At 34.5% G+C, this 16351-nt stretch overlaps 1 protein-coding gene across 1 annotated transcript; it reads right to left on the reverse strand.

The window, feature by feature from the left end:
* Window positions 1-2991: 2991 nt before the first annotated feature.
* Window positions 2992-12665, reverse strand: LOC143910536 (pre-mRNA-processing factor 39-like). Its single transcript, XM_077429045.1, has 16 exons — window positions 12354-12665; window positions 12104-12237; window positions 8558-8980; window positions 8211-8348; window positions 7984-8139; window positions 7741-7902; window positions 7542-7667; window positions 5569-5695; window positions 5343-5490; window positions 5102-5261; window positions 4919-5029; window positions 4668-4832; window positions 4346-4587; window positions 3997-4265; window positions 3729-3912; window positions 2992-3641 (listed from the first exon to the last, which is right to left on the reverse strand). Exons 1-16 carry the CDS (start codon window positions 12391-12393, stop codon window positions 3368-3370), a joined length of 2859 nt encoding a protein of 952 aa, XP_077285171.1. The 5' UTR covers window positions 12394-12665; the 3' UTR covers window positions 2992-3367.
* Window positions 12666-16351: the final 3686 nt, after the last annotated feature.

Below are 16351 nucleotides of genomic sequence, written 5' to 3' on the forward strand. Positions count from 1 at the left end.
CAAACGAAGAGGTCATTTATAGATTTTGAAATCCAAAATGGCGCCTACGTTGATTTTGTTCCGATTACCGAGGCGTGTGCAAACGCACTCATGTTTTCATTATGATTTCGTTTCGTTTTCCACGTGTAACATATGGAGTCTACGAATTAGTCGTGTCAACTGCATAGTGTGTACGTAGCAGATACAGCTTCTTCATCACAACACTTCATCGTTATCATCGCAAATCATTGAATTACCATGTTTAAAAAACACTCTTATACAACATGTCAGTGTGACCACTAATTTGAATTTTGAATATATAAGAATAGCCTATAGATCCATACATGCTGTTAGGGTTTTTTCTATAATCGGTGGTGCAACTATATTATACCTGTAGTTTAAACGTTTGTTTTTTATTTTACATACATATATTATATATAAAATAAGATGTACAGGTTTGTTACTATTGTGAAGTGGTACGTTTCAGATGGCACGTTGAATATATATATATATATATATATAGAAATATGTGAGAAAAATTTACATACATACATATGTATATTTATATGTGTGTGTGTATGCATACAAACATGTAGGGTTTACGAATATGTCTCATAAAATTTGTTTTCACTTCTCATAGCGATTGTGTGTCTGTAACATAACAATACAAAATATAAGAAATTCGTGGATGTATATTTGAATGAGCAAGGATAATCATAAGTGGTGGGATTTCACAATTGGCATTCAAACATGTTGAGCGTCGCTCACTTTCATGCTTCGGAAACGTTCCCAATGTGTAGTCAACGCTTTTGAAAATCTAAATAACAATGCATACTATTTATTGAGTGTGTAGTGATTTAGTCTATTTGCTATGCGGCAGTCGCCTAAACGAGCCGATGTAGCTAGAATTAACAAGTTCGAATTTTCATGAGTGTATATTATTGTTGCCATGTTTTCGAGTGATACTTTTTAAAGAGTTATACTTTCTATGATTTTAAATCGTTTGATACAGTAAAACTTGGATATAACAGACTTCAAATTTCACTAATAAAATGTGCAAGTTAATAGCATCCCATTAGGGAATGTGGCCATAGTCGATCATGGCCTATCTTAAATGTTGTATACATATGTCACAGCTTGTAAAGAATGTTCTGTTACATAGCTGCAGCAGTTTTTACGCGTGCCGGCTGGTCATCGGAGTCTGTTTTATTCGAGTTTTGCCGTGCATCTTGTAATTTGGTTCTAAACAGACTTACATTATATCTAGTACACAGATTTGGAAACCAAGTGTAATGCCGTCCTATCGATTTGAATATATTGACTTGTAAAATGCTGAACTTTGTACGGGCGAAAAAGTTAAGGAGCCACACAAAAGCAGTGTTTTTTTTTAAATCAATCACTGTTCTGTGAACAACTGTATAATCATCAAATAAGACACTGCTTTTCCAGACTATGTCTATTTCCGTTTGTCAAACACGTTCAATACATTTGGCCTAATTGTAAATAGGCTTAATTTAAGCGTTCTTGTGGCAGGCACCACATACATACCAATCATTATCCGAAAAACAAATGCACGGTCGTACAATTGTGAAATCCTACCGATACATTGTAATTAAACTGATTTTTTTTATTTCATTTAATTTTAATGCACAAACCTTAACTGTATAGCTTATTTAATGTTATAACAAAAAAAAAAAAAAACCATCAATTAATATGTATTTTCTTGTATAGCTATTGTATAAGGTTATCATTGCTAAATTATATTATATTATTCGAGGACAAATTGTCATACATGAGAGCCTTTGTTTTGATGTACCTTTGAAGGAAAAACCTTTCTATGATTGTCATTTTTGAATCGAGCCGAGCCTGTTAGTTACATATAAAAGCATGTGTTATCAAAAATAATATATACCATACGTATGATTTGATTAAAATTTCACACACTACATTTTTATATGCAGCTTCGGTCTCGTCGCGAGGATTAGTCATATATAATATATACTTTGCCTAGGTAAGCTGATTATTCGACTTTTCTGCCAGCTGCAGACTAGTGACTGAGATTCCGACGTAGTCGACATGTGTCAACCATTTATCATTATTATATTTACACCGCCGCCATTTTAGTACGATGCCGTTAATGTGTATCAAATTTTATACAAAAAAAAAATAAAAAGATTAATAAATACGGGGGAACGCAGGTTCCAACGATTGCGTGATAGTGTGAACGGAATTTAATAAATGAAGCTGTTACATATATATATGAAAAAACACACAAATAGTTATCCAATTTGCCGAAGATTCAAACGTTTGTCTAACGCTTGAGGTCATTCACAATATTACTTATGTATATTTAATAATGTTATATACAGGTTGAATTTTGTAATTTATGTATGTGTGTGTGTGTGTTGCCTGGCGAGCCACCTATTGTCTCAATGCATTATTATTTTTTAATTTTTAGCATTTTGGCGAGCCAATCAAAAAAGTTTTTTTTTTTGACATGTGATGATATATGTGAAAATAGCAGTGGCCCCCCAGTGCTGCAATTATACATTCTGGTTTTAAAAATAAATATATTGGTATTAAAATATTATTGTTTGTTTTTTTTAAATATATATATTTACGTAGAGATCGTCTTTTACATAATGCGTGCAGCTCATCAGAGTCAATATTTAATAAAAAAATGTTGGTAACATTTAAGATTGTCCAATGGATGGGTGAAAAAAGATTACTTTGAAAGTGAGATATTTTAGCATTGACTCTTTAAAAACTAAGCTGCAGATACATATTTTATACAACGCTATTAATATTACAATCTGTGCATTTCAAACAATCGCAAAATCGAATAGTGCACTTTTAAAAGTATACAACACTTAGAATACTTTTGTTTATGATACTAAATTTTATTTTTCAAATTGCTTAATGAATAAAGATTATTAATTCCGTTCTGCATACTACAATTATTTGTATATTGTACATATTGGAACATTTAAGGATTTTAGTAAGAAATAGAATATGGTGCTAAACTTTTTTATTAGTCACACTAATTCATATCAAGACGTAAAAAAAAGGACACAATTTTTTAACAATATATATAAACGACATTGCAAGTGATCACTCACTCATTGCAATTAAAACCTAGATTTTATTCAAGTGAAAAGAAAAAAACAACAATAAAAACAAATCCATAATTCGCGAGTGCTGTTAAATCATAAGATGTATTTACAAATTAACATGACGGAGGCTTACAACTAAATTAATTCTAATATGAAGAAAATTTCAAAACTATATATACATATACATACATACATATATATATATATATATATATATATATATATATATATATATATATATATTAAAAAAAATATATAGAAATACAACTCAATCTTTAATAGTAATTTTGGTATGGCCAAGGATTGTGCTGGTAGGGATTTGGCGTCTGTTGATACTGCGTCCAAGGCTGATAAGATTGAGGATACGTTCCATTGTCATATGATTGTTGAGTGGTGGATTGAGCTGGTGGCGGAGCGCTATAACCGTAGGCACTGGCGCTATAGTTTCCGTAGCTACCAGTGCCAACGCTTCCTGCTGCAGAAGTGCCACTTGGGGGTAAAGGTGGTTGACTGCCATCGCCTTTCTTTTTACTGTTACCACTCGGGTCACTAAAAATAAGAAATGTTAATATGTATTACGTATATAGTCGAACATACATGAATTCAAATGTTAGGTAATGAAAGTGTTTCGGATACCTTGACATTTTGTCCTTCTTCTTTTTGTGGTATTGTTTGGAGCATGTTTGATAGGCTAAAGAAGCCGCTTGAATGTCTGGAACACTTTCGCTCATTTCTTCCAGAAGTTCTAGTTTTCTTTGAGCGAATAGCAGACGAGCTTCACTATCCACACCTTCAATTGCCATATACTCATCAACAAATGCTGAAAGAATTGATATAATATACGTATGTAAGTCAATGTCTAAAAACGAATCGAAATACAAAAAAAAATGTTTCAAGTACTAACCGATAACTTCTGATAATTCAAAATCAGGTTTTGACATTGTGGCATCCATCATTTGTAAATAGAGACGTTGACAAATTGGATCGCGAGCAGCTGCCATTCTTAGTGCTTTAACAGCTCCTGATATATCACCTCGACTTCTAACTAAGAACCTTGCATATTTCACAGCTAGACTGGACGAAGCTGCTTTGCTCTTCGCCGATAAGATATAATGCTCGTATAACAAACAACATTTGTCAAAATCGCCTCGTCGCCTCTCCAAATTTATTCGTCTTAAAATATACATAAAATCAACTATAATATAATATAATTTAAAAAGGATATATAAATTAAACTAATATTCTATTTATACCTATAAGCAACTTGAAGCAAATTTGGACAAGTCTTATCAAGCCTTTCAAGAATTTCAGATGAACGTCCTTGATTTCCATGTTGCTCTTCGAAGAAAGCCCATCGGAAATGAAGAACAGGCTTATCCAAATGGTGTATGGTGCATGCTCTCTCGAGTACGTCTCTCGCTTTAACAATCAACTTTGTTTTTTCTTCTTCTTCAACATCTTCACGAGTATATTGACTTTCCAAATACTGAACAAGCTGCAATTGAAAAAATATATATATTTAAAATACCCATCATCAATCAAAATATGGATGTAATAATTTTATCAGATTATTACCCTGAGCCAAAATTCTTCATATAGAGCACATGCAATCAAGCACCTCTCGTAGAGGACGAGAATACGCATTTGATCACCTTTCTGCTCCTCCCATTCCAGATATGCCTTCCAATTCTTAAGTTGGCATCTTTCCAAAGGTTTCACATGGAAGTATGGTCGTTTAATCTGCAATGTATATAAAACAAACATGCGTGAAAAAATATAATCAAATAATAATGTGCATAATAATTCATGTAAATTTATATACTTACACCCTCTTCAAAGTTCCATCGTTGCGCAACTTGATCAATGGTATTTTTGTGAATTTTGCTTCGAATCATTATTATGTGTTCTTTAATAGCTGTGCTCTCTTCATCAGATCTCTGCAATTATAATTGAAAATAAATATTTTGCAAAACAAAAATTAATCATCAAATAATACGAAAAATACTTACAAGATGATCGTCTGCTTCTTCTTCACCGGGTGGGATATCAGCATCAGAATCTGGCACTGTCGCATTCTTCATTTGAGTCCTGACTTCACCACGATATTGCAAGAATTCCGTAACCGGTATACACGCGTTTGCAGAGTGAGACATAATATGTTCTTGAAAACTGAAAATTTTATATAAAAACATTCGTAACGACTAGTGTTCAGTATTATCCTTGTCAATTTATGTATGTATATGAACTCACTTGTCAAAGTGCGTAGTATATCCGAGAGTAGGCGTAGACAACAACCTGTCATACAGTGCAGTCACATTTGGCAATGTTCCATTTTCTGATTCCCATTTGATGAACGACTCCCAAAGTCGGTCAGAACGGAACTCAAGTCCACAAGCGGCTAAGGCATCAAACAGACGTACAAATGAAAACACAAAAAATCAGATAATACCCCAACATTGTGCAAATGAATACTCACCGAGAGCCCTTTCGTACTGTTGCCGTATGTAATCGTGATCGTCAGATCGTGTGGCTTTTATGTGGTTGAGATAGTGTATCCACAAATCCACCGAGAGTGGGATGCCACGCATACCTCTCTCCAAGACCTTCAGCGCGTAACATAAAATAAAAATTAATCATGGAGCATTCGACTTGCAATGGGTGGTTTTAATTTCGGAATTCACACTTCACTATATAATAATACATGACACTGTCAGCTTATATATACCTCAAGGACCCAAAAATATTTACAAGCACACAACTGACACATTAAATTAATATATAATGCAATACTGAAATAGGACTTTGTTGTGATCAGTTTATTTCTCCATTTTGCTCTAATCTTGCTACAGCTGTAACTAAATGTCAGTATAGAAATTGGCTCTAATATACATACATTTAACGTAAAGTAAGATTGTATTTAATAAATTCAAGGAATTTCGATTACTCCATGCTTCAATGAATAAAAATAGTATTAAAAACATGAGTAGTATTCTATAATTCGACAATTATTACAAAAATAAAACGTTTTAAATACTTCTCGACTTCTTAAAGTGATTACATTTACCAGGTTTACCTAACTGGTAAACCCAATGCGCCTTCCTGGCTAGTATATTTTTTTTATATTATGTAAAGTTAGGAATAAATTGTTGAATAAATGTTGATAAATTTTAAAACAAAAAATTTTCGTCATATTTAAGCGCTTAGGTGAATTGAGGATATGGATTGAGATAAAAATAAAAAGAAGTTTGTAATATAACATTTTTTGATAATAATTGTGTAATATATATATAAACGGACGCGATGTATGTGGGTATTTTAGGATATGAGATTTCAAAAAAACAAATTTTAGAATACCAGGAGTATAAGTTATGCATAGATCGATCGTGTCGAGGAGACGCAAGGGTAGCGGGGAAGTGGGGGGATGTGGAGCGTCTGACATGTGCTCCTGATATTGAGCGAGTTAGAATGGGTGGGGTCATTGTCAGATGCGCAGGAGCGTACATACATACCGATTCATTTATCATTTCAACGGCGCATTAATACGCGCGCGCCTATAAATTACCTTACATTATATTCAATGGGCACAACATTAGTTGTGTGTAAAAATGTAATATGTTCAGTACAACATTAGAATTCCAGATTCCACTCTAAAGTCCCATTCAGATGATTTGTATAGATACAATGAGATTGAAATAAAAAGCTAGGAATGTCAGCGGAGTGATGAAATATTTTTGTAAACATAATTATATATATGGCACTTAATATATATTGTAATTGTGTTGTGTGAGATAACACCTGTCCTTACTGGCTGACTGTGATTGCAGGAGTGGCTGCGCGCGGTGTGCCCAGCGACCAGGGATCGGCGGACTGACGCTCCGTCTCCCCGCATCTCCCTCCTTCAGCGCTACATTCTTGTTTTCCCATACCCATTCATAATAATATTACGTACTAATATCTCAATATTCACACCATATAAATTCATATAAAGTAGCACAGCCTGATTCTATACATACCAATGGGAACCGATTTGCCTACTTAAATATTATATTATGTATAAAGCCAAATATGTATGCGAAAATACGCCTCACGAATCACGAAAGTACAGGATAAAATATTACATGATATCCTTAACAATAATTACAACACATATATAATAATTGTATGACATTATTATTATTATATTTCATTATTATCCGTTGGCTTTTTTTCAACATCCGGCAGACAGTCAGCTGTAGGCAAAGACAATTGCACATCCATTTTAGACTAATTACAGGTGAAAAATCTGTTATTCATTTAAATTTCAATATTATATTGTATATAGATATAGATATATATGTATATAAATCAATTGGAATTTTTATTATATTTTATGGAATTTATATATATGAAACTTACAATCATGCATTCAATGTTATATAAAAGAAAGCGAAACTAAGAAACGAAACTCACCTCTAAGCACTTCTTTTTGCTTCCTTTTCGTTTTTCGTAATCTGCATATTTTCGCCAGTATCCATAACAGTATGGATAGTGGGAGAGGAAAGCATCATAGGCTTCACGAGCTGCTTCTACATCGTTCTATTTTAACAAACATTCAATTTATAAAAATTTCAACATTATTGACGTCAAATTCAAATGTGAAAACACTAACTTCTTGATCGACATATTGCAAAAGGTATGTCCATCCAGTGAAATCTGCAGCATCGTCATTGACAGCCTTCCAATATTTGTCTAATTCAGGTAGTGCCTTTTTCTTAGAACCCTTATCGTCCGAAGATCTTTTATCGGAAGCTTGGGGTTTTCCATCGCCATCCTACAATATAACACAAATAATCTGTATCACAGTGTATAAACGAGAAAAAGCATAATTTTAATCAATGCCAAATGACAATACTTTGCTAACGGCTTGTTTTTTAGATGCAGTCTCGCCCTCGGATGTCGGAGATCCCGGATCATAGCCACCATCCATTGAAGCGTCAGTTTTACGCTTACGGCTATTACTATCCGGTGTATCTTTTTTACCAGATGGCAATTCATCTTCAGATACCACCTAATGAACAAGAAAGTTTGTTACGACCTCGTTTGTTAATAAACAACATGACTCGTTTTAGTGAAATATACCTCAGTATCGGCCGGTAAATCAGCAGGCTTCGGTCCAGGTAATTCATCATCAGATACATTTTCGGCATCCTTCACCTCAGGTTTTTCTACTACAGGTAATTCATCTTCAGAAACAACTTCAGTCTCATCTTCAACACCCTATAAATATTGTAATATTTATAGATAAACATGTTTAATAGTAATTTTTTATGTGATGATAATAATATACAATCAGATGGCCCTTGCCAGTCCACAGTTATGACTTCAGATATCATAATAGTGACGACGCAACATATTATGACAACGGCAATATATCATCATTTTATTTAATGTAATACAGATTGTAAAAAAAAGCTATAAATAAATACCTCTTTTTCTATAGTAACTGGAGCTGTCTCCTCGACCGTATATTCGATCATATTCTCATCATTTTCTTCCACTTTTACTTCGTCATCTTTTTTTACGTCCACTTCAGCGGAATTGTATTCCAGAGATGCATTCTCAGAGTCGTTAATGTAATCAGTGGCTGAAGCGTCAGATGTTTCATAGGTGCTCAATATTTCAGCGTTGTCACTGGGAATCATGTTTCCCTCGAAGCAAGATTTTAACACACCCTCCATTAAGCCGTTGCTCTCTTCTTCGAAACCGCGTGAAATGTGTGGTGGGGGAGAGTCGTTGGCCGGCGATTGATCACAGCTAATTGTCGGTTCAAAATCACCGGAATCTTCTTGATCCAAAAAACTCTGAAGACCTTTCGACATCTCTTTTAAATCTTCCGTATCTTCAAATACCTTTGAAACAAAATCCATAATAACTACAATGTTACACATTCGTTTGAATTATTGATATAATGACAGATATTGTTTGATCAATATATAGGTATACATACACAATAGCCTCACATAAACAAATGTTCAATATAATCATAGATAAGATTTGTGAATAAAGCAACAAAGTGAAGTTTAATTTGAATCGTGTCAAAAACGAGAAAACTATGAACTACAGAACAACTAAATATATTTATTTTGATTACGTAAATGACGTCGAAAAAACATTACAGCTCAAATGAATTTTTTATCTGCTGTTAAATATAGCATAACAAATCGGTATTTTTTTTTTTAACACAAATACAGTCCGACTAAATAACAACTCTTCCACAAATACAAATATTTATATTATTGTCAGTTATCGTTAATGTGTTGAGGTTATTATTTAATAAAATAGTTTAAAATTAAATAGATTTAATCATAAAGATTCGTAACAAATCCACAGAGATAAGATAAATTTTCTGAATGAACCGAGCACTGAGCTACTTCATAAGTACCAAACTATGTACATACGTAATGCTATGGCTCTGTTATATTGATTTCGCACTTTTTACAAGCATGAATTTCACGCTCTGGAAACAATCACCATGGAAATAAAATATTTTTCACATAATCGATTAATGATGGAGCAGGGGTTAGAAGAGAATTGGACTAATTATATATTATTCATGCCACAAAAAACGTCAATACAGGAAATTATATATGTATGTAAACCATTACCTTTATGGAATATATTAAAAATCAATTAGGTATATTCATTCACCTAACGACCATTACAAATAAATGAATATTATTGTGGAGTCACATCCATTTTACATTTATTGTAATTTAAGTGCTGGTAGAGCTCAGAAAAAATACATACTATATATTCAGAATTTATTCAGGACTGATTTGTAGGATACATCATTTGAATATTTCAACCTGTCTTATTTGATAAAAAAAAATGTATTGATTTTATCTCACAACACAAAAACCAGTATGAATAGAAACCTTACATGAGACTTTTATTTCTTTAATTTTATCGGTATTAATTTTTTAATAGATTAACATTTCCATGTTCTGTATTTCGATTGGGATCAATTATTTTTATCTCTTCTATATGGACAAAATACTGGATGCATAAAAAATTCTGCCTAATTCTAAGTAATTCATTGGTTCTACATATTTCATTTTCAGTGAGAGATAACGGTGAATACCATATTTGAAGAAATGTAGCAGAAACTTGACAGGTCTCGGTTGCATATGGATATGCATACACTTACAAGATACCAAACAAATGCACTCGGCACGTGCAACTACACCCGAATTCGCTTTGGGGGACCCCCACCGTGAAACGGTCATAGGTCATCAAACGCCAAAGGACGTGACTTCCTGTACCACTATAGTTACGCTGACCATACGTCCTTTAATTAAGAGGACAGTCCTTTATTTCACTGCTCTGTCTTTTAGATTTATTTACATATATTCTAAAATTGCCCTTTTGTAATACTAACTATCGCTAAAGATATTAACGCCGAAATATTTAAAGATGCAATTCAAAAATTTTTTCAAACCTGTATTGATTTCAGCAAGCAACAAAAAAAAAAATATCAGAGCGAAGATTAATCAATATTTATTAAGTTTGACCCACTAAATTCGAATATGACAATGATTCTTGTTGGTTTCTTTTTGTTTATGAGATGAGAGCGTTTAACCGTTTGCTTGCGGCCGTCTTCTATGGAAGCTTTGGGCGACAAGTCTGTAGTGCGGCTGTCTTTCATAGAATTTCTGAACTTTGCACGGGATTTTGAGCCTTATGTGCGCCTATTTCAACTGTTTTAAGGTTCAAAATTGGTTGAATATATTACTGAGAGTTGAATACCATCTATTCAATTTGTTTAAAATGAATATATACCAGTCAAAATTAGTTTTTTGTGGAACCATACTGAAACCTCGTTTATGTGACGTCACGTCTGTTGAACAATGGCGACGATACGTCTCAATTATATGAAGAATGATTATTTGACAATTAAGCCAAAACTACGAGATATATTATGTATTTTATCGTTTAAAATAATACTTTATGTGTTAATTAACATATCTGGTTATTTGAGTAAATATTAAAATCTGTATCTAAGGTCGAAAACTCGATTGCAAAATTCGCGAAAAAGGTGGCCGCGTACAGGGTTTGTTCGCTATATATTTTTTGCCACAGGCAAAGGGTTAAAAAAATGATTTTTTTTATGGTTTTTTGACGATTAGTCTTGTAGTATTTGTATGCAAAAAGCTAGTATTGGAATTAATAGTCGGATGGTTTTTCTTATTGATTGTGACTTTTAAATGCTTTAAAATAGTAATTGATTATTTAGCGAATTGTCAAATAGACTTCTTTTTCAATATTTTTTTCCATAAATTAATGAGCTTATTCTGATAATATTTCGCTTACTACTTTTTTATCTAAACATACTAATCAAGCGGTAAATTTTGATAATAAATATAATTGTTTGAAATTCAAAATTTTGTATGCTTATATTTTAAATGCTATAAACTTATAAAGCATTTTTTTAAGTAATAAAATAATTCTTTGTCCTTTATTTTCTTTAAAAAAATTTGAATGAATTATAATAATCTAATACATAATTTCAAGACTTTGTATGTATGTAAGTTTTGGTTCGTAGAATCAGTGACGTTAAATATAATAAAAAAACAAATGAATTTAAATAAAATAAAATGTTTACCATTGATCAGCCATATTTAAGCGTTTTATATTACAAATACCGGGTAAAACCACTAATAATAAATAAATAAAAACAACGAAATTGTTTTACGTTCTTACAAGGTCACATTGCATTTCACGAAAGGGACGGCATGTACGTTTTACCTAAAGGTCTTCCTACAGCAGACGGACTAGTGAAATATTTAGACGCCATTTTGATTAAACTGAAAACGAAACAGAACGTATGAAACAAATTTGACCAGTTGCTGCAAGTATTTAAGGTAGCCCGGTCGCTCTTTTGTTGTGAAACGAAACTAGTATGCAGCAGTGCTACTAGTTTGTAGGTTAGGTTTGCATCTGTTAGGGGGAGAATAAGAGGTTAGGCATTTTACCGGCTTGTGTTGTCCTCTCTTGGAGCGCGTGCGCGAAGGGGTGGGGGCGGGGGCGGGGGCGGGGGTGGGGGTGGGAGGCGGCACGGTCGTACTGCTTCGGCTCGATCTGGTGCGCCGAGTCACGGCCGCGGCTGCTGAAACACACGACAATCGACGATTAGCTATGCGATGCGATACGATACGATACGATACGAGGAGTCTGACGAGGACGAGGACGAGGAGGTGGCCTCGCGCTCCCGCACTCGCTTACCGGGAGGGTCGTCCGCATCTTTGGAGGTGCGGCCCGACATGTTGCTCGCGCTGAGGCTTCGACTTCAGCTTCGGCTTCGGCTTCGGCTTCGGCTTCACTCGGAACTTATGTCGATTGTCAACTCGCAGGCGGAAGCCCTACGCTGCTCACAATTTGCAAGTGCGTGTTCTCGATTCTAGGCCCGCTTGTCACGCGGCGTCCGCTGCCGGTCGGCACGACTGCACGAAAATTCATTTCCTCGATTCACTTGTTTTGGGATTCGTGAATGGCAAGTGTGGCAACACCAAGCATGAGGTTATCTGAAATGAAACTGAACGTCTGCTAGGAAGAATGCAATTGCATATGCATATTTCTTTTATCGTCCAGCTGTGGCTTATCGTTCGTCCGCTGCAGTCTCCTATTACATTTAGATAAAATGTAATCGCGGTATCCGTCGTGAATGCGATATGGCATTGTAAGAACTTAAAACAATATTTATTTATTTCTTTCTTAGAAACTTTGCAGTATGATTAGGATGTAATTTAATGCCAGGTTTTAAAAATGTCACTTAGTTTTGTCGTGCATAACATGACATTGATGATAATCACTCTCGTTTAAAACATGTAAATTTTCAGGTTCGGTGATTACTAGACAAATGTGAACCGGTCGCTCTAGATCGGTCACACGTGATCACCCGTCACACTAAAACTGGTCACACCCTAAAATCGGTTAACCAGTTTTCTCGTGACCGATTTTAGGGTGTGACCAGTTTTAATGTGACGGGTGATCACGTGTGACCGATCTAGAGCGACCAGTTGTCCTGTGACTGGTTCACATATGACTAGTAGTCCGTTTACCAAATTTTCACTATCAAAAAAGAATCTACATACATACGTATATGTATTTTATACATAAATCAATAGCTTACGTGTATTTACAAGGCTCTTTTTTAGTTTTACTTCGCTCTTTGGTTTGACACTATTTTCTACATTATTCCGCTCTTCCGTTTTTTATACAATTTTATATGAAAACAGTCTAATAGCGGATGTAAACCAATATCTCCATCATCATTGTCATCGGATAAGATTTCGTCTCTCTCGTTTTCCAATTCACGCAGTTTTAATTATAAAATCACGGCACTATTCAATAATAACTCGTCTTTCATTAATTGAACACGTCATCAAAAATATGTTGGCGTTTTTTATATTCAATGCAAAATAACAAAATATACAAGTTAAATAATATCGACGCACGTAGTGTTTTATTTTTTAATAAAAAATGCAACGCGATACTGAAAAAAAAATGCTTTGGTCATCATTTTCGGGTCGAAATGTTTTACAGAAACGACAAAAAAATTTATAGTAAGGTGATATGATTTCTAGTTATATTAAATCTATTTCATTCTAATATTTTTTGTTGATTCGTAAATATGAAATAATTCTCTGTAATTTTGCCGCTCTTTAAATTTTGACTGCTTATTCAATACTTGCTTGTATACAAACTGGAACTGGATTATTTTCGACAATGCTGATTTTATTAAAAATAATAAATATATGAAATATGGGGCTGCAAAGCGTCCCGGTATTCCAAGATTGTTCCGGTTTCATGCCTCTGGTCCAGGCGTCCCGAAGGGTTCTTTTGGGACGGCCAATAACTGTTTTCAGATAAACTGTTTTCTGACCATTACACCTCTCATTGTTTAGAAATACCGAGTCTATAAAATCATGTGCAATGGCGTAATCATCAACGGTCACTTAGTGGATGTATCACGGCCAGTTCGGTGACTATTTCGCACATGACGGTCATGACTAAAGCCCGGACCCAGAGGGTGCCGCGTATTGTTCAAATGTTGTAAATGCATTGTTAATGGTTTGCCGAACCTTTTTTTCAAAGGATTTACAACAATGAAACAATTAGCGGCACTTTGGCTATCCTACCTCTAGTCATGACGTCACTAAAATCTCGACCATGGAATATCTGTCACTAGAAAATTCCACCCATCGAGATTCAAAACGCGAACTATCACTACTATGACACTAACGACAATTTTAGTATTCCGTATTCGCGATTTTCGTGTGTGCAATCACGATGTGTGAAATTACCCATTGGCGTCGTCCACACACACACACACACGGTATCTATACCCGATATTTACGAAATTTTACATAACCAGTTCCTAAATAGCAACCACAGGTTGCAATATGGGAACTGGAAATGGAAAATTTCGTAAATATCGGGTGTAGATACCGTGTGTGTGGACGACGCCATTCACCCATTTCGATAAAGGATAGATGACAAACAGTAAAATCTGAATATAAAAATTGTTTTCTTGTTTTGGAATTAAAAGTTTGCTTCGCTATACATACTCAATTATAAATATCACTGTCAGTGGCATCGCTAGGGGTGGTGTCACCTAAAAAATGTTTTTTTTTATTAATTATTAATATTTGTTAATTGTTATGACCATAGATCGGCGGCTAAGTTGCTTTTGCCCACAAAAAATGGTTTACTATTGTCCTACAAAGCAAGAGAGCCAAAAAAGGTTGAAAATGGTAATTGGCAATAGTGAACCATTTTTTGTGGGGAAAAGCATCTTGTCCGCCGATCTCTGGTTATGACTTACAAGAGAGAAGCGCTTAAAGAGAAGTTAAGTTCACACGTTGTTTCTGGATTACGTCTCCGTCTGATTTAATCAGTCAACCCTCTTACCTTTAAGTACATACGCTGATTTCTCAGGAAGTCGAACAAAAGCCAATTAAAAGCCAATTTACCAGACGGATTTCGCGGTAGCTCTATAAATACAGAAAACTGTAGCGTGCGGATCGAACACAGGACCGAGACATTTATTTTATTTTTTATTTATTTAATAACTTTATATGCCAACACCAATGGCGGCTCGTCCATATGGGCAGTGGGGTTGCAGTCCTCCCAATACAGTACAAATGCATGTTATTTTTGTCGTCCACATGGGCTGCGGGTTTGCAGACCTCTCAGTATAGTACATATGCATGTTATTTTTATTTTCTTTTGATCACCGGTATGGGCAACGAGCTACTACAACCCGATTAATCTCTGCAGCCTCCCCCTCCACTATGAATTCTTACGAGCCGCTACTGGCCAACACCCATGCGCTGATATTTTATCGGGTACAACACTAGTATATACAGAAACGGCAACGAAGCGTGTAGCCACTTGAGGATCGTCATACAACGAATCTGTTGAATTAGCGTTTTTCAATTAAAACAACTTGGTGTCACCCGGTGTAGACCGCACTCCTGCACGGACCTAGCGACGTCACCGTGAATGTTGTAAGTATTATAAATCTCCAACTTCACCGTTATTCTCACTAACACTGTGGATGTGGTCAAACTCATCAAGAGTTGCTAAACTATTATTTTTTTTTCATAAGACGTAAAGGCTACGGCGTCTAAATCTCTTGTAAAATGTAAATAATCCGAGTAAAATATAAAATATATATGGTCCTGCAAGCAAACCAGCAGAATATACTAGTGGTTGCATATACTGCTTTGAACAGAATGGTCACGGGTTCAAATCCCACTGGTTTCTGCTGGTCAGACCTTGGATTTGTGACTTCAGGTCGATCGTTTAGTATTATAGTTGCCAATTTATCTGATTTTCATTGAAACGGTTCCAACAAATTGGCAACCTTACCCATTTTCTCGCAAAATCTCGAGTTTTCAGCAATTTCGAATTTCGCTGAATTGTATAAAATGTTGCAAATTTACAAATTTGACCATAAATGTGTGTGGATGTGAATTGATATGTATTTACTGAATTTTCGATGAATCATTTAAAATGCTGCAAATTTATAAATTTGACCATAAATGTGTGTGGATGTGAATTGATATGTATTTACTGAATTTTCGATGAATCATTTAAAATGCTGCAAATTTATAAATTTGTTCATAGATACTCTGTGGATAATAATTTGATATGTATTCATGTACTTTGTAAAATACTAATAATATTTGAATCAAATATACAATGTTTCTAGTCAG

Source organism: Arctopsyche grandis, chromosome 4 (assembly GCF_051622035.1).
Source record: "Arctopsyche grandis isolate Sample6627 chromosome 4, ASM5162203v2, whole genome shotgun sequence".
NCBI classification, from domain to species: Eukaryota; Metazoa; Arthropoda; class Insecta; order Trichoptera; family Hydropsychidae; genus Arctopsyche; species Arctopsyche grandis.